The sequence below is a fragment of the Naegleria gruberi genome (assembly GCF_000004985.1).
Source record: "Naegleria gruberi genomic scaffold NAEGRscaffold_66, whole genome shotgun sequence".
NCBI lineage: Eukaryota > Heterolobosea > Eutetramitea > Acrasida > Naegleriidae > Naegleria > Naegleria gruberi.
The window spans coordinates 79595-97741 of NW_003163261.1; the positions used below are offsets into that span (position 1 = coordinate 79595).

At 34.6% G+C, this 18147-nt stretch overlaps 10 protein-coding genes across 10 annotated transcripts; 4 read left to right on the forward strand and 6 right to left on the reverse strand.

Annotated features, from left to right (window-relative positions):
* Nucleotide 1: 1 nt before the first annotated feature.
* AM18 (uncharacterized protein) lies at nucleotides 2-490 on the forward strand (the record flags this gene model as incomplete). Its single annotated transcript, XM_002670863.1, has 1 exon — nucleotides 2-490. One exon carries the CDS (start codon nucleotides 2-4, stop codon nucleotides 488-490), a length of 489 nt encoding a protein of 162 aa, XP_002670909.1.
* A 1745-nt stretch (nucleotides 491-2235) lies between these two features.
* NAEGRDRAFT_74045 (uncharacterized protein) lies at nucleotides 2236-3711 on the reverse strand (the record flags this gene model as incomplete). The annotated part of the gene is made up of 1 exon (XM_002670910.1): nucleotides 2236-3711. One exon carries the CDS (start codon nucleotides 3709-3711, stop codon nucleotides 2236-2238), a length of 1476 nt encoding a protein of 491 aa, XP_002670956.1.
* A 471-nt stretch (nucleotides 3712-4182) lies between these two features.
* On the reverse strand, nucleotides 4183-5568 carry NAEGRDRAFT_74046 (uncharacterized protein; the record flags this gene model as incomplete). Its single annotated transcript, XM_002670911.1, has 1 exon — nucleotides 4183-5568. The coding sequence occupies one exon, from the start codon at nucleotides 5566-5568 to the stop codon at nucleotides 4183-4185; it is 1386 nt and encodes a 461-aa protein (XP_002670957.1).
* Nucleotides 5569-5903: 335 nt separating this feature from the next.
* NAEGRDRAFT_74047 (uncharacterized protein) lies at nucleotides 5904-6956 on the reverse strand (the record flags this gene model as incomplete). Its single annotated transcript, XM_002670912.1, has 1 exon — nucleotides 5904-6956. The coding sequence occupies one exon, from the start codon at nucleotides 6954-6956 to the stop codon at nucleotides 5904-5906; it is 1053 nt and encodes a 350-aa protein (XP_002670958.1).
* A 382-nt stretch (nucleotides 6957-7338) lies between these two features.
* On the forward strand, nucleotides 7339-8739 carry NAEGRDRAFT_74048 (uncharacterized protein; the record flags this gene model as incomplete). The annotated part of the gene is made up of 1 exon (XM_002670864.1): nucleotides 7339-8739. One exon carries the CDS (start codon nucleotides 7339-7341, stop codon nucleotides 8737-8739), a length of 1401 nt encoding a protein of 466 aa, XP_002670910.1.
* Nucleotides 8740-8812: 73 nt separating this feature from the next.
* Nucleotides 8813-10724, reverse strand: NAEGRDRAFT_74049 (uncharacterized protein; the record flags this gene model as incomplete). The annotated part of the gene is made up of 2 exons (XM_002670913.1): nucleotides 8813-10348; nucleotides 10389-10724. The coding sequence occupies 2 exons, from the start codon at nucleotides 10722-10724 to the stop codon at nucleotides 8813-8815; spliced, it is 1872 nt and encodes a 623-aa protein (XP_002670959.1).
* Nucleotides 10725-10975: 251 nt separating this feature from the next.
* NAEGRDRAFT_74050 (uncharacterized protein) lies at nucleotides 10976-11941 on the forward strand (the record flags this gene model as incomplete). Its single annotated transcript, XM_002670865.1, has 1 exon — nucleotides 10976-11941. One exon carries the CDS (start codon nucleotides 10976-10978, stop codon nucleotides 11939-11941), a length of 966 nt encoding a protein of 321 aa, XP_002670911.1.
* On the reverse strand, nucleotides 11934-13403 carry NAEGRDRAFT_83307 (fumarase class II; the record flags this gene model as incomplete). The annotated part of the gene is made up of 1 exon (XM_002670914.1): nucleotides 11934-13403. The coding sequence occupies one exon, from the start codon at nucleotides 13401-13403 to the stop codon at nucleotides 11961-11963; it is 1443 nt and encodes a 480-aa protein (XP_002670960.1). The 3' UTR covers nucleotides 11934-11960.
* Nucleotides 13404-14283: 880 nt separating this feature from the next.
* On the forward strand, nucleotides 14284-15359 carry NAEGRDRAFT_55906 (uncharacterized protein). Its single transcript, XM_002670866.1, has 2 exons — nucleotides 14284-14377; nucleotides 14445-15359. The coding sequence occupies exons 1-2, from the start codon at nucleotides 14294-14296 to the stop codon at nucleotides 15282-15284; spliced, it is 924 nt and encodes a 307-aa protein (XP_002670912.1). The 5' UTR covers nucleotides 14284-14293; the 3' UTR covers nucleotides 15285-15359.
* An 847-nt stretch (nucleotides 15360-16206) lies between these two features.
* On the reverse strand, nucleotides 16207-17898 carry NAEGRDRAFT_74053 (uncharacterized protein; the record flags this gene model as incomplete). The annotated part of the gene is made up of 1 exon (XM_002670915.1): nucleotides 16207-17898. One exon carries the CDS (start codon nucleotides 17896-17898, stop codon nucleotides 16207-16209), a length of 1692 nt encoding a protein of 563 aa, XP_002670961.1.
* Nucleotides 17899-18147: the final 249 nt, after the last annotated feature.

Sequence of the window (18147 nt, forward strand, 5' to 3'; positions counted from 1 at the left end):
AATGTACTCTCAACCAGGAATGTATACTATGTCTCCACAAATGATAGCAGCTGTAGGTGTTGGCTGCAATGTTACTTCATCATCCAAATATGATGATAATCACTCTGTGGAAGGTATTGTCCTTAATCAAGTTAGAACAGGAGGACTTGCTTCTTCCTGGTGCGCAAAAGAAAATAATGTAAATCAATGGGTTAAGATTTATTTTGGTGGTAACGATTTCTATGTCCATAAGATTTCTATCCAAGGTCGTCATGAATTCCAACAATGGGTTACAAAGTTCGGATTGGAGTACACTGTTGATGGTATTAGATGGGAGAAAGTGCATGATGGAAATCCAGCAGCTTATCACATTTTTGCTGGAAACAACGACTGCACCACCGTTGTTGAGCAAAACATCTACCCTGTCGTGGCTAAGGCTGTTAAAATTGTTCCTTTAGAATGGCACGGACATATCAGTATGAGATGTGAAGTTTTTATTACAAAGCACTAAACAAATTTTAGAGATCCAAAACTCGCTCAATTTACTTTTGTCGCAAAGGAAGACTTTGCTGGTGAATGGTTCCATGTTACACGACAAACATATTTCAACAATGTAGTAGGCCTTAAGAAGTCTTTTCTTTAGTCTAGCAAAACTATTGGGAACATTAAGTTTCCAACCTTCAACGTCTGCAAAAAATTGAAGAGCTGGCTTCAAATTGGTTAAATCATACTCTTTCTTATTAACTGAAAGGTAAGCTGCAAAGCGTTCTATTGCATAAGGATTGGATCTTGGAATATTGTGAATCACTAAGAACCATTAAGGATATCCTTAATAGTATCGGGAACCAATGAGAAGTTGGCCACTCCGGCACAACAAAAGTTCCTTTCGCTCTCGATTTGATTAGATGGAAAAGAGCTTGGGGGTTCAGACCTAAAGGAGGCACGCAATAATTCAGTGAGTCTTTCTCCCAAAGTTGACCGAATGCATCGTTTTCCATCCAACTGTTGTAAGTTATTGTCAAGGCAGATTCTGATCTTTCGAAACTGTATGGTGACCGAATTCTTCTTCTACCAAATCTATCAATTCTTGCGAAGATTTCCAATCTCCTAATCTGCTTAGTCTGCAATCTTGCTGATGTGCCAATCTTCTTTGATTAAGATTATCCAAATGTCTCTTGCAATTTCGGATAAATGACTGAGATAGCCGTAACCTTTTGCTACATAAGATAGAGCTGTTGGGTTGTCCCCTCTTATTTCGAAGTGAGTATCTTTGGGAAACAATCTCAATCTGCTTGCTTCTTTGAAGAATTGAAATATCGCCATCAATTCTTTCAAGTTGATTGATGAATCTATTTCGAACTTGCCTACAACGATAGTTTTTGAGGACTGGATTGCAAATCCTTCCAGAGATGCATCTGAATTGGTTATTATTGACTCTGGAGCGTCGAGTTCTAACCAAGAGCCTTTGGATGATTGGATAATTTTTCGTAATACCCTTAGGTCTTTGGCAGGGCCTCGATTCACTAGTTGAATTCCATCCTTTTGAATCTTCTCTTATTGTCATTTGCTTTCTTAAACGATCCAGAAATAGTCTGATTGCTGGATCTGCCAGAGATAGAAATTCCATCTTTCCAATAAACTTGGCTATGAATCTTGTTTGGAAGATAGTTCTTTATACTCTCCCAAAATCAATCGATCCAGTATATTGTGGTATGTTTTGCCTTCGAAGATGAATCCTAATAGGACTTTGTGTTGTTTCCTTACTGGAACTTGAAAATAACCTTTCTTTAAATCCAACTTGCACGCCCACATGCCTTTTCTTATGAATTTCTTAACTTTTTGAATGGATTCCATCTTGAATGTGTTTGTGCTTATGCCATCGTTTATCTTTCTTAGGTCCAAGATAAACCTGTATTCGTCTGAACCTTTCTTTGGGACAACGTTGATAGGATTTAGAACTTGATTTAAAGAATAGGTTATAATTTGGTTTTTGTAACATGGAGTCTATCTTTCTCCTTATCCATGCTTTCTCTTTCTGAGAGAACTTCCTTTGGTGGTAGTTTTTCCATTGGCTGGAATCTGAATCGATTGGAATTCCGTTTTTTATCCAATCTTCAATTATTTCTGAGACGCCGAATTCTTTCCAACGTTGATGGAAATGAGAAGGCTGCCACCTAGAGGAACCTGTTTGTCACTTATTGATTGATGAAGAGGAATTGGAGTTGTTAGAAACGCTCTTTACATGATTTGTCATTATTATCCCTTTTTATTAAACTCCCACCCAAGATTAAATATGTTTTTATAGTTTTCCTTTTCTTGGAAGATACTATAGGCCATATAGTACATTCTATCCAAAATCTTCAATCTTTCCTTACCAAGAGACTCAAAGTTTCTTCTAAAATCACTCCATTCATCATAATTTACCTTATTATTTTCAGGTTTTAAGCCAATTTTGAAGAGTAAATATCTTGCCAACTTCATTTCACCAATTGACTTGCAAATTCTACAAGGGATATTTTGACCCAGTCTATAATCAAGATCCCTCACTGCTTTATCGATGTGTTTTTGATCTGACAATGTAATTTGATTGAATCTTTTTTCAAATGCCTCATCATCATTGATAGATTTCAAATATTCACCTAATTTTTCTGGAGATTCAAAATCATCAATATTAATAAAAGAATTTGGAGGGAAATTCCATTCTTTGAAGTTAGGAGCCCCCTTATAAATCATCATAAGCTTGGCTCCGTTTTGTAAAGCTTTCAATCCTTCAAAGAACTTCTCACTCACGTAATCTGTTACCATAGAATTTTCAACAGCAAAATAGAATCTACAATTATTATCCAATTCAAATTGCTTCCCTCCGTGGCCTTCCTGTATGTTCTTTCCACAAGCTCCATATTGATGAATTGGTACATATTCGGAGAGCTTGGTTAATAATTGATATCTAGATTTGGCTAAATCTCCATTGTGACAATTAGAAATAAACGCACAAACTCCCTTATTTTTGGCAAGTGGTTTTTTTCCAAAAAGCCCTGTCTTGATAATTTCAATTGGGTAATATAAACAGTTAACCCAAACAGTGCATGTTTTAAGGAAACATATACTAATATCAGCTGGAGATTCTGAAAAATTTTGCATTGATTGTTTTTCGCCCTTCTTTTGGATAAGTGGTTGAATATTTCTTGCCATTACAGCTTCACTACACATAAATAATGATAATCTCCTCATTCCTCTCCACATTGATTCTCCATAAATATTATCTACAGCATTAGAATGCTCAATAATTGTTTTCTCGTTTAGTTCATGTCTAGGCCCATTAATAATTGTATGAAGCATGTCAATGTTTCTTGTTTGCTCCTTGAGTGAAGACAGGAAAAATGGTGGCTTGTAGTTGTAGTGCACTAAAACAGCATCCAAGTTAATTCCCTTATTATTGATAATTTCACCTGCTACTGTATCAACAAATACTTCACAAGAATGTTGTCTTGGGCATTTCTCTTTAGTATTAAATGTTCTGAAATAGTGGAACATATCTTTACCTGTTACAGAGGTTTCTTGAAATCCAAATCTAACCATCACCTTATCACTAAATTTAACCTTTCCCAAATTGTTATTAAGCTCTAATTGTTCCTGATACCATCCATAGCTTCCTTCGCTTCTTTGATCGGGATTTGTAAGCAAATTGGCAATCATCAAGAAGTTTCTTTGGGTGTCTCTTTTAGGAGACATTTCTTCATAGGTTTTATGATTACCAACAAAAGCACACAATAAACATATCAAAATTATAACAACTATCAACATAATAAAAGGACTTCTCTTCATTCTTTTAAAAACATTTTCATCTTGTTTGGAATGAGCACCATAGGAAAATGAAGTATGAGGAGAATTTCTTAGCTCAACTTTAAGAACAGGAAACCCTTTTTCCAATTCTTGCCGTCTGGAAATGAAGATGGATGACCTGTCGTTAGTAACAGGCAACATATTTTTATTCAAATGTATTACATGATAAACTATCAGCCCTAAAAAACATTCAAAATTTTTGTTAATTATTTCCCTTCTAATTTTAAAGAACATCGTTGAATCATTTAACCCCTAATAAAAAGAATAAGCACTCAATGGAACCAAGTTCGGTTTGAGGTATATTATTATACGTTATGACAACCAGTTTTGTACGATACTATTACTGATTTGTTGAAATATTTATTTCCAAGTATTATCATCATTGAATTCACTTTCATCATTATTAGGATAGTAAAGATTTGCATAAGCAATTCTATACATGGAGTCAAGTACTGCCATTCTCTCTGGACCAAGAAAATCGAACTGATTCTTGAATTCATTCCATTCCCTAAAGTTAACCTTTTTCTTAGGCACTTGCAGACCAATTTTAAATAACAAATATCGGGCTAATTTAGTTTGTCCCACAACTTGACACATTCTACAAGGAAGGTAATTCTTCAAGCTGGGTTTCATCATCTTAATTGCATGATTGATTTGGACTCTGTCTCTTTCTAGTTCAGAAAATCTCTTATTGAATTCATCTTCATTTTCGTTCAACTTTTTCAAATATTGTCCCAACTCATCAATTGAGGAGAAATCATCCACATTGATGAATGCAGATTTTGGATATTTGAAATCAGCAATATTTGGTGGACCTTTGTAAACCATCAATAATCTTCCGCCATTCTCCATTGCTTTGAAGCCTTCATATAATTTTTCAGTAATATAATCTGGAACTACTGAGTTTTCCATGGCAAAGTAAATCTTGCAATTATGTTCAAGTTCGAACATCTTACCTCCTTTAGTTTCATATGCATTTCTACCACATTTTCCATATTGTCTAACAGGAATATATTTAGATAGGGTTTCCAATATTTTCAATCTCTGGGATGCATGAGACTCAAATGCACAATTTGAAATAAAAGCACAAATTCCAGATCGTTTTGGTTGATTTGTTCCAAATTTTTCAGAGGCCAGGTCTATTGGATAATACAAATAAGTTTGAAAAATACTACAATTTCTCATGAAACATGATGACAAATCCATTGTTGAAGAAGAGAATCTTTGCTGAGAAGCCTCATCATCTCTGGTCTGGTAAAAGTCAGCTATTTTCTTTCTTGCAATCGACTCAACGTTAATGTAGAAGGACAATCTTCTCATTCTTCTCCAGAATGTCTCTCCTAATTCAGAGTCAATCCTATTTGAGACTTGTTCAGGAGTTCCCTGGAAGTTAGCAATTGATTTTTGAAATTGCTTTACAATATCACCTTCAGGTTGGTCATCTCTTCCGTGAACGACCAAGTCCTCGGAATAATGGTAATGATAAATTATTGAATCTAACTGCGTTCCTGTTGCCAACTCGTCACGGGCAAAAGATAAAGAAAACATTTGACAAGAATGTTGTCTTACACAGGTCTTTTCAACACTAATTTCTCTGAACAAAGGAAACATAACTGGTGATGTCAGTTCTCTGTCCTGAAAGCCTATTCTTGTAACTATTGGATCCTTAAACTTTGTGCTACCAATAGAATTATGGGACTCCAGCTGTTCCCTATACCATTTGTATGATCCAACGCCGTTGGACATTGTTAAAAGTTGGACAAGATGATGTTTAACATCTTTGCCCAATAGTTGTACAGGTGTTTCAACAGGAGGTTGGATAGGAGGACTGATGATGGGTTTTGGAGGCTCATTCTTAATAAGAATATTGCCAGCAAACCTCTCTGACCTCTTTGAAGAGTGGTAATGAACAACAACAATTAAAAATAGGAAAATTACAACAATAATAATAATTGATAATTTTGTTTTTGAGAACATTGTCCTTTTTGCTTCCCCTTCGCTTTTGTTCGTGCAAGGATCTGTTTGGGTCATTTTTTTGGATTGTAAAACTCCCTCAGTAAACTATTATCAATTATTAAGATTTATTTCGGTTTGCATGGACAAAGCCTTCTCTCTGAGGGGTGTGCATTTCCACATCTAAACTTTGATCTTCTATTTCCAATAATACAATATTTTCCATCAAAATAAGGTGCTCTTGAATCAATAACTCCTTCTTTTTTACATTCACATGAAGAGTAATGTTTTCGCATCTCATCACATCTGTTGATATAAGGGAAATAATTAGGAGCACATACTGATTCACTCTTGGCACAAATGGTATCGCAATTTTCTCCCAGTGCTCCCAAAACTGCCTTTATAGTTTGAAGTTCTTGAAGACTGTGAATAGCACTAGCTGGAAGAGTTTCACATGGCAAGCTGTCATGAACAAAATCATTTGGAGCTGAGGTTTCATCACAAGGATAAAACAAGGAATTTGGACAAGCATCAACGAAAAACATAAACATCAATTGAGATTGAGTTTGAGTTTCGTAACATTGTGGAAAGTTGATTTTGTTTTGCTCTTCATTTCTATTATTTCCAACTGAAGTTACAACACCAATATGTTCCATTAATTGATATCTGTAAGTATAGAAAACTCGTTCTTTAAAATATTCCTGTCCCATTGGAACATACTTGTTGACAAATTCCTCGAGCAGCCAATCTGTTGGGAATGCTCGTTTCCTATTGGCTTCCATATAGTTCATAAAACCAGGTATATCAGATTTATGAATAATGACACCATTAAGTCCAAATGAAAACCTAATACCTGAATAATTCTTCCTGCTCATAAATGTAGTTATTCTTGCCAAATGCCCTACAGCATATGGGCAAAACACAAAATCATCTTCCATGAGCGCTAATGGACCTTTGATATCCATACTATGTACAGTCTTTAACATATCATAAAAATCATTGAGTTGCTTTCTCTTTCTCACATTATCTGAATATGTATCTGTGTGTAAATTTGCTTGCTCCTTTCTTTCAAAAACGAATATATTATTACTAATATTAGTAGCTGCTGTTATTTCTGGTAAAGCAGAAGCACCCTCGGTATTAAATATGTATATGCATGGCTCTAAAATCCCACCTTTCATTTCCACAATACTTTTTACTGTTCTTTCAAGATAGGAAAATCTTGAACCACCACTGTGTTCTCTTGGAGCAGTAATTATCAAAAAATTCAAATCACAACTCTTAACTTCAACCTCCACAATTTTCTCCTTTGTAATGATCTTCTCAGTTACGAGGGCTTCACAATTCAGTTGTGATAAGGAAGAATTATTGGCGTGTGATTTCGTGTGTGTATTTGTTTTACTTTCATGGATAGTAAATTGATAAGCAGTGCGTTTAAAGCTTAAAAACACACCAAGGACCACCAGTGTCATCACCACCAAAACCAAAATAATTTTATAGGGCTGTTTTTTCATTTTTTTAAGCCGTTGGAATTACTGTAATTTCTATGAACAATCAGAAAAAATGAACAAATATTCCATTCTTAGGTTGACAATGCTGGTCTTGATAGCCTCATCATTAATCGGAGGAATATACTTTACCTTGATAAAAAGTCAAAGGAGTATTTCATTGGAAATATTCAAGCCTAAAAAGAAGACTTTTGAAACTATTGTCCAAAAGGAAGAAATCAACAATCAAACAAGAACCATCATTGTTGAAAAAGTTGTTGAGAAGGTTATTGAAAAAGTAGTAGAGAAAAAAGCACATGTTTGTGATCTTAATTTCCTCATCATCTCTGCTCCTAGAGCCAATACGGGTTCCACAAGATTTGCCTATTTGGAGAGAACAGTTAAAAGTATTGTCGATTTACAAGGTGCTCTATTAGATATTTGTGTCTTTGTATTTAACACTGATGGTGAATCGGTAAGAGAGGAAATTACTAAGGCTGCAAACGTCAGTGAAAAGGTTACTATATTTACACGAAAACACCAACATAATTTATATACAAATGCTTTTCATGACGCACCAAAAAAGAGGAAACAATCCAATGACTTTTACGACATGATCAAAACATTTAATGATATGCCAACAGATGGTCCTGTTATTTTGATGGAGGATGATTTTGTATTTTGTCCAAATGCTCTCAGTCACATCGTTTCTATTTTTACAAATGTTAAACAGAAGAATTGGTCTGGATTGAGATTTTCATTTGGATTGAATGGTGTAATTGTGCTCAAAACTGATTTGGTTGGAATTTTAAAATATATGGAATTGAGTAGAAGTAGATCATTCCCAGTAGATTGGTTATTGGAAGAACTCTTCCACAAAACAGTTCCATTCGGAAAGGAATATTTCAAAGATAGAGTTTTCTACACTTATAGATATCAATTAATGGAACACATAGGTGTTGCAACCTCAGTTGGTAATTATAGAAGCGCTGAATTCAATAATATTGATTTTCCTCATTGTTATGAATCTCAAACGCAATCAAGATTGATGATTCCATTCAATATGGCCCAATGCCCGACGTCATTATTCTATCCTTGTGAAGAAGAGCCTCCAAGAACATCCAATGATTTTGCTCATGATACAAAAGAAGGTGAAATACTTCCCCCAACCAATACTCATGGTATAACTGAGCTCCACAATCTAAAAGCAATTCTCTGTGAAAAAGGAGAGAATTGTGATACTTGTTGCTCAAGGAATAACGCAACTTGTGATGGCCTATTCTTCCCTTACATCAATAGGTGTGATGAAATGAGAAAACATTATCCTGATTGTAAATGTGCGTATGAACTTGCTGATGAATCAAGATCTCCAAACTTTGATGGTGAGCTTTGTGTAATCGGAAATAGAAGATCTCGTTTCAGATGTGGAAATTCATATAGAACTGAAAGAAGACTTTGTCCTTGTAAGCCTAAATAAACAAAATGATTGAAATTATGTTAATTGATGTAAAATTAGAGTTGAACTCCCAAATAAATTTATCTCATAAATACTATTCGTCGTACACATTAAACAAGAGCATAACACCACCTTCACCCACACAGATTAGTTGTCTGTCATCTGGTGAAAACCTTAAAGAGAAAATGAACTGTCCTTCTGTTGAGATTGTAGTGATTTTTTCGCATGTATCAACGTCAAAAACATGTATTGCCTCATCAGTTCCAAAAATTACAAACATACTATCTGAAGTATTGGTTTTGGCAATACATTTAGGTTCAAACTTCTTGCTGTAAGGAACGATTCGTGTTGGGCTATCTGATGAAATAGTCCAAAAGGTAATGTATCTATCAGATCCAATACTGATAATGGTTTCATGATCTTTACAAACGACGAATCCATTAACAGATCCTACCTTCATATTAAATGCTGCAACTCTTCTTTCATTCCTTAAATCGTAACAGAAAATCTCTCTATCTTTGCTGCTGGAGAATACATGAACATCATCTTCAAGAATTTGTAAACATGTAACCATGGTTGTGTGTTCCTTAAAGGAACAAACCAATTGTCTCGTTTTCATCGCATAAACTCTAACATCTCCTTCCTGCCCAGCAGACACAAAGAACTTGTTGTTGAAACTTGTATCAATTTTTGTAACTGCATTTCTATGAGCATTTGCAAGAGTCCACAATTGCTCTCCAGTTTCACAATCTACTGCTCTAATTGATCCATCACTCCAACCAGTTAACAAAATTGAAATATCATCTTTGATGAATGAACATGAAACAGGGAAGGCAGAAGTTCCCTTCAAGATTTCTCCTTGAGTGAATTTACATTCGGTTTCTGGTAAATACGAGGATAAATCCCAATAAATAACCTCACATGCCGAAGAAATAGTGGCACATTTATCACTCAACCCATCTGGAAAATCAACAGCATACACATCCTTAGAATGGTTTCTGGCCACTAGAGAAACATCCAGCTTATCCATTGAAGATTTAATTATTTCGCCACCATCTGTTCCGATCAACATAAATTCACTCTGAAAGGAACTAATTGTTACCACTCCACCCCTACTTGAAATCTTTTGTTTCTTTAGTATATTTTGTCCATCAAATAGAGTAACAGTTCCATCCCCACCTCCAGCAATTATATTTCCATTCGATGTATCGATACTCAAAGATAGGACACCTGCTGAGCAAATCTTAATTGGGGCAGATTGCAATTTTTTCAATCTAGTATGAATGAATGATAAATCACCAGATGTACTACCAGAATATAAGAACTCTCCCATCTTATCGAATTGCATACAGGTATAGTCTCTAACGTATGCTCCTGTATTAACTTTTTCTTGTTCGAGAATTCCATTAAATGGATCCAAGCTCCATAAAATAATGGAACCTCCCGAGCATGTAGCTAGTTGATATCTATCAGTTTCTCTTTTCTTGATATCACGGACCATTCCTCCGAAACAAACTATAACCTTATCTGTTTGTTTTGGTAAGGAGGCACTAGCAACAACATTTCCAGTTTGAACACTCCAAATCAATAATCTTCTGTCTGTAGCATTACCAACTGTTGCGATTAGTTTCTTTTATCTTAAGAAATCATCGGAAATAAAGGTAACTTACATCGTCATGAGAAAATGCACATGCTCCAACAGATTGTTCGTGTTCAGCCAATCTATGAACCAGCTGTAAACTTTGAGCGTCCCACAAGCAACAGTCTGCATTTTCTCCTTTTTGGCCTGTTGCAATCACTTGACCGTTATTTGAGATGGCCAAACAGGTTAGTGTGTCATCATGTCCTCTTAAAAATTGTTGAGCGTTAGGATCATTGCTATCATTAATCACAGCAACACAGCCAGAAATAAAAATGTACGTGTTTGAGGACTTCGGGTGTTGTATCACTGACTGAGAAATCATTGAAGAAAACCCAATGGCATGTTCTAGTTCTATTGTTGTCATTTTTTTTTGTAGTTTGTGGCGCCAAAAACTCTGTAAGCAAAAATCATCAATCACAGTTTTAAATATTAAATCTTTTAAATTACTTAAATCAAAAAAAAATGACAACATCCGAAGACAGATACCGTTCCTTTGAGTAAGTGTTAAGTTCCGATACTAGTTGAACAATAACATTTGTGGATAACATTAGTTTTTCTGGTAATCAAAGTTGGCGGGAATATTTCAACAATTTAGAAATAGCTGATGGAAATTACATGTCTAGCACTGTATTGGACAAATTCAAGAGGAAGTGGTATAACAAGAATGTAGAACCAATTTCATTGACTCCTGTTGCTGGAAGTAACACAACAAACAATAGTAATACAACAACAGGTTCCACCAATGCTAATAGCAATGCAGGAACAAATAATAACACAAGCACTGAAAGAAACCAAAGCAATTCTACTGCCGTTAGTCTTTTTAACAAATTCCATCCTCAAATTTATACAGCCATTTGTACTTCAATCATTGTATTTGGTATTCTTGGTATCATTTCAGTTTTATTTTGTCCAACTTGTCAACCACAAGTGCAACCAAGCCCACAAAGTATTCCTGATGAATTTGATGATAGTGATGTAATTCCACCAGTCCAAGTGGAGCCAAATCAAATCTCTCCATTCATGTCAATTTGTCTTCTTGGATATACTGCCAGTATTTTATTATCTATTATCATTTTTGGAATTGAGTTTATTAGAAAGCATGGTTGGAAGAAATATTCATATATTATGTTTGATGAAGATGGTCAATATTTGTTTATCAGCATTTTGTTTCTACTCTCAGGAAAGTCAGCTGTCTTTGTTCTGTTGTTAATTCTATCTGCCATTGTTAGATTACTTCCTAATCTGGCTATCATTACCAATAATCATCCAAAGATTATTGAGATACAACAAAAGATTTATTCTTATGATTTGGGTGACAAGTTTGCTAGATTTGAATTATTCTTATTATTCAACGAAGTATTAAGCTTTTCTATTTTGAGAATGATTGTTGTTATCAACTTTATCTGCCATCGTTATTTGGTTTTTGCTCAACTAAGAAACTATATTATGACCATCAATCATGTTATCGATCAATACGTACCAGGAATGCTCAGAAATGTTTACACAAAGGCTTGCTATTATTTGAATCAATATGTTACCTCACTTTCACAAAGAAAATTACAAGTCGAGCAAGGTCAATAAAATTTAAATACTGTTTTATTTACTTATTGGATGGTTTTGGATCTGGATAGCACATATCCTCGGCTCTTACGTGTTTATCGAAATCTTCACCACTAAGTAAATTGAGGTCCAAACAAGCTTGCTTCAAGCTGATATTTTCTTGGTAGGCCTTCTTTGCAACCTTAGCAGCATTATCATAACCAATAATTGGGTTCAAGGCAGTTACCAACATTAAGGAGTTTTGGACATATTCCTTAATCTTTGGTTCGTTAGCTTGCAATCCATCAATACAATGTTCGGCGAATGATTCACATGCATCAGCAATCAAACGTCCAGATTGGAGAACTGAATTAACAACTTGAGGTCTGAAAACGTTCAATTGGAAGTGACCATTTGATGAACCAATAGTAACACCAACATGATTACCCATAACTTGAGCACATACCATTGTCACTGCTTCTGGTTGAGTTGGGTTGACCTTACCAGGCATAATTGAAGATCCAGGTTCATTAGATGGTAAAATAAGTTCTCCTAAGCCACATCTTGGACCACTTCCCAACATTCTTACATCATTAGCAATTTTCATTAAAAGTGTAGCACAATTGTTATAGGCGCCACTCAAGGAAACTAAGGCATCATTACCACTGAGAGCCATAAACTTGTTATCGGCATCTTTGAAAGGCAAACTTGTCAATACTGATAATTCCTTAGAAACATCAGCTCCAAAGCATTCACGAGTATTCAATCCAGTTCCGACAGCAGTACCACCAATAGCCAATTCGTATACTCTTTCCAATGATTTTTCAATGCAGTGAACTGCAAAATCTAATTGAGAAACAAATGCTGAAAATTCTTGTCCCATTGTTAATGGGGTTGCGTCCATGGTGTGAGTTCTGCCAATCTTAACAATATGTGCAAATTCCTGTCTCTTTTTTTCAAAAGCTTCACGTAATCTCTTCAACATTGGAATAACACGTTCAGTAGCTTGAATGGCACAAGCAATATGCATAGCTGTTGGGAAGGTATCGTTACTGGATTGTCCTCTATTTACATGATCATTTGGATGGACTGATTTACTACCCAATTGACCTCCTATTAATTCAATGCAACGATTAGAAATAACTTCATTAACATTCATATTTGTTTGTGTACCGGAACCAGTTTGGTAGATTTTCAATGGAAATTGAGAATCAAACTTCTTTTCATTAACAATTTCCGAAACAACTTTTTGAATTAATTCTGCAATTTTACCATCCAAATCTCCATATTCAGCATTTACTTTAGCACAAGCTCCTTTCAATAAAGCCAAAGCGTAAATAATTTCGATAGGCATACGTTCTCTTTCCCCTCCTATTTTAAAGTTTTCAATGGAACGTTGAGTTTGAGCTCCCCAATAAGCATCGGAAGGAACTTCAATTGCTCCCATAGAATCCTTTTCGATACGATATTGTTGTTCAGTGCTCTTAATGAAGGTGATTAACATTCAAAGATTTAAACCTACCATTTTGTTTGTGGTTGTATGGAATGTATTATTCTTGTTTTTTTGGATTTGTGCCATCTGTGGGGACCAAAAATAGTCTTGTAAGAAAAACTGGTTTCCTGCATTTCGTGAACACTTTTGGAAAATTTTGAATTGCAATTTGGCCACTTTCATATTGCAATTAATTTTGTTTTTAAATTGTTAATGAATGGAAACTTCGCTTAGCATATCCTTCACATTTCTCTATTAAGAAATTGAAAAGAAAAGTCAAATAGATAATTAATATTTTTTTCATCACAAATTTTAATAAAATTAAAAAAATAATGTCCCTCTCTCAAGCCCTTTCACAAAGAGTTTTCAAGTTGTACAGAAGAGCACTCAGAGAAATTTCCTATAGTGCCGAACGGGATGTATTTTCAATTGAAGCAAGAAAGATTAGAGATGAATTCGAAAAACACAAAGGAGAACAAGACTCATCAAAAGTAGAATTCCTTTTGCAAAGAGGTGAATACTGGGTTGAAGAATATACTCATCCAGACCCATATCACGTACCAGACAAAGAAGGTGGTTGTGCTTTTATGAGATATCCAGAACTTGATAAGGAGGTTTGTATTACGAAAATTAAATCATCACACATAATTTTAAAACGGCATCACCTCATCAATATTTTATTTTAATTAGTTTTTGAAGAGACATTCTTCCATAACACAAACTGGCAAGACTTACACTTACGAGGGAATGTAAAATCTAAATTACCAAACATTAATATTATTTTAATATCTTGATAATAATAATCTGGCATGTACTCCGAGTTGACCTTCTTTGTAACTGAAGGCGGTTTTAAAAAATAATAAAGAAAAAATACCAAAACATCTACCTTCTTCTTTTAAAAAATGGCAGACTTGGATAAATGTATTGAACAATTACATAGAGGGGAACATCTTTCAGAAGCAGACGTAAAGAAAATCTGCAGTATGGTACGTAACAATATTTTCCATCACGTACTTATTGTTGTACTAATTATCATTTTACTTTTGGACACAGGCCAAAGAATACTTTTCGCAAGTAAAAAATGTGATCTGTGTAGAATCACCTGTGACAGTATGCGGAGATATCCACGGTCAATTCTTTGATTTGATTGAGTTATTCAAGATTGGTGGCGAATCACCGAATACAAATTACTTGTTTTTGGGAGACTATGTAGACAGAGGATATCACAGCGTAGAGGTTGTTACTCTTTTACTCTGTCTTAAATTAAGATACAAAAATCGTCTTCACATGTTGAGAGGAAATCACGAAAGCAGACAAATAACACAAGTTTACGGATTCTACGATGAATGTGTGAGGAAATATGGAAGTGAATCTGTTTGGAAAATGTTAACAGATGTTTTTGATTATTTACCACTTGCAGCTGAAATCGATAAGCAAATTTTCTGTGTCCATGGTGGTCTTTCTCCTTCAATAGACTCTCTTGATCATATTCGTACTTTGGATAGAGTACAAGAAATTCCACTTGATGGTCCAATGTGCGATTTGATGTGGTCTGACCCAGACGAACGAAGCAGTTGGGGAATTTCTCCAAGAGGTGCTGGCTATACATTCGGTCAAGATGTCAGCGAACAATTCAATCACAATAACGATTTAACAATGGTGGCTCGTGCTCACCAATTGGTTATGGAAGGTTACAATTGGTGTCATGATGGTAATGTTGTTACCATCTTTTCAGCTCCAAATTATTGTTATAGATGTGGTAATAAGGCTGCCATTATGGAAGTCGATGACCTTTTGAACTGTAGTTTCCTTCAATTCGATCCAGCTCCTCGTTCCGAGAATAGTACAACATCAGGAGGACAAAAGAAGATCACTCCAGAATACTTTTTGTAAATATAGGCATTATGCCCTCTAGATTGAAGCATGTAATATTCCAAATAAAAGTTTAATAATTTCAAATTTTATCACATCTAAAACAATGATGATGGTAGTAATAATCTTGATTCATCAACTCCTTTTTCACAAAGACTCCAGTTATACTTCCCAACCTCATACAGTCCAACTCATTAATTGAATCTTCTCCATGTTGTATCAAGCTTAAGTGAGTGCCAAATTTTCAGCTATTTCCAAAAATCTCAATGTATCTTAAGCATTCTTTCACTCACATGGAAGAAATCTGAATAAAAATCTAAAACAATATCACAAGCTTGTTGACTTGACATCTTACCAGGATAAACAAGCTTGGAGATGAAAAATCAAAGCCGAAAAAAGATCTCAGATTTGGTTCAACATTCAAATGGATATCTCAGCACTTTTGCCTTTTTCTTTGAACTTTGTTCGAATGTTTCATCATTGGCTACATTCCATGCCCAGTCTTTGGTCTTCTCTTTCTTGGTTTATTGCTAGTTATTGAGGGCCTCTCAATAATCTGATTTGAAAGTGATGGCTTAGGAGTAACAATTCCGATACTACTTTTTTGGTATGTTTTCACTTCATTTGATAGCTTACTTGGATCAGTGTTACTCACGTGAAAGCGGAACACAATAACATTAAAAAACAATGAGAGACAGAGAAGGCCAGTAAGCAGTTTTATCACCAACAAGTTGTTCATTTTTGTTCAATTTAATTAATTTTATTGCTACAAACAAGGCGTGAATAGTTAAATCACCCAAAACAAGTGAAGATCACCAGACATGGTCTTCTTTTCTTACCGCTCAAATCCTTAACAAGTTCACTATTAATTTCTCAACAGATGTTCTCCATCGATCATGAACTCTGATGGATTATCTATTTACAGACCAAACAAAACTTGATTTTATAAATTAACAAACTTGTTGACAGTTGCAGGTTTTTTCTTGCAAATGTAAATGGTTGCTTGTATTCCTTTTCCTAAATCTCCAAGTGTTACTTTTTGTGTTGTGAATGTCCATCGATTTCTGGCATTTAATTGAGATTCCAGTAAGGCAAGTTCGATAGTTAGCAACAGTACAACTCCATCAGGCTTAACAATTCTTTCAAGTTGTTTTACAATCTTTGGGTAGACCTTTGAGTTTCTAGAGTGATTTCCACATAAAACTCCAAATGGCATATCTGATATAACAACATCAATGCTTTCATTTCTAAAAGGTAAGAATCTAGAATCACAATTTAAAATATGAATATTTCTGTTTTTGCTGCAATTATCCTTCATAGCACTCACTTCATCTAGATTGAAATCAATATTATAAAGTTGAACTTTAGGATCATTATCAGTGAAGAGATAATTAAGTGAGAGCGAAAGAGTACCACTTCCTGCAAATGGATCAACAAAAGTAACTAATTGTGATTGTTGGAATAATTTGTCGCGTAAAATTGAATTTTCCATCAATAAAGTTTTCCAAAGCATGTAGCTTGTTTGAGGTTTCAAGGTAGATTTTCCGTAGGTTAATCTAATATCTTGTTTAGTGTATGAATAAATCAAATCACATGAATTCAATACATTCAATTCGTCCTCACTGAGATTACTATCAATAACTTGATTGTTCAAAGAAAAATGTCTAATTTTCAATTCTTCTAAAGCATGTAATGGAGGGGACAATAGCATTCCTATAAACACTCTATCAATATCCAAATAAATTAAAATGTCAAGGTCATACTTTTTCAGGTTAACCTTCATGTCCTTACAAATTGTTTCTCCAATTCCGTATCCATACTCGGCGGCCATATCCATTGATTTGTAGTCATGCTTCAAAATACTTGTTTGTTTTCTTACACCAGTAGCCCTAAAGTTGGTATCCTTGGAATAAAGGTTTTGTTTTTCAAACTTTTTGCAATATAATTTTTCGAATAGTTCAAAAGATTGTTTCCATGCTTGAGTATCTTGCTCTCTTTTTGGTATAGTTTCTGCAAATATTGGCATTGCAGTCTCTTTATCAAAAGGTATATCAGGAACAATGCAAATAAATGAATACACAAAATCAATACTAGGAATAGCATTTAAATGGCAGACTAAATAAACTAGATTTTCCATAAATAAATTATTATCACTTCCTTTAGAAGAAACATTAAATATTAATAATCCATTTCTAGAATATAAAAATTCAATTTCAAATAAATTAGAAAAATTAATAAATGTCACTTTGTGACTCTCACTCAAAGTTTTTAGCTCGTTTGGTACCGAGTTTTCCACCTTTTTCATAAATTTACCAGCAATAGTTGTTGGATAATCGTGGACCCTAATTTTCGGATTTAATTTTTCATACCAATTAAATTGCAAATTTGAGTCAAAGAGTGAAAGAATTTCATCCTTCACAATTTGTTCAAAGCCATGTGTATGACTCACAAGAAAAGTGTGTTCTTGTTTCTGTTGTTCATTTGAATGGCATGCAGACCTTGTCAAAATAGGATGATATACCTCTCCGCAATGTCCCATAGCATCTGGTGGAAGTGGTTGTTTTTCCTTTTTCTTCTTCTTTTGTGATGAAGGGAATTTATTTTGTGTGGTATTGTTGCCTTCTTGATTTACCATTATTTTTAATTTTAAAAATTACAAAACAAAGACATGTTTTCTTTTCAGAGGTGCCTCTCTCCATCCTCATCAAACAACGGATCTGCAAGTGGCAGTTTTGTGAGGTGTGCTGAGACTTTGGAATTTATTCATAATAATTATAGAAAAGTAAAAAACACATCTTCCGGCCAGGAATCAAATACTCAGCCTTTTATTAATAATATTCAAAATGTTGCTGGTCATTTTGCATTACATTTGTTTGGTGGTAAA

Coding starts and splice junctions, on each gene's coding strand:
- NAEGRDRAFT_55906 (XM_002670866.1), top strand. CDS start 14,294: ATGGCAGACTTGGATAAATGTATTGAACAATTACATAGAGGGGAACAT. Junction 14,378..14,444: donor TAAAGAAAATCTGCAGTATG/GTACGTAACAAT, acceptor TTTTGGACACAG/GCCAAAGAATACTTTTCGCA.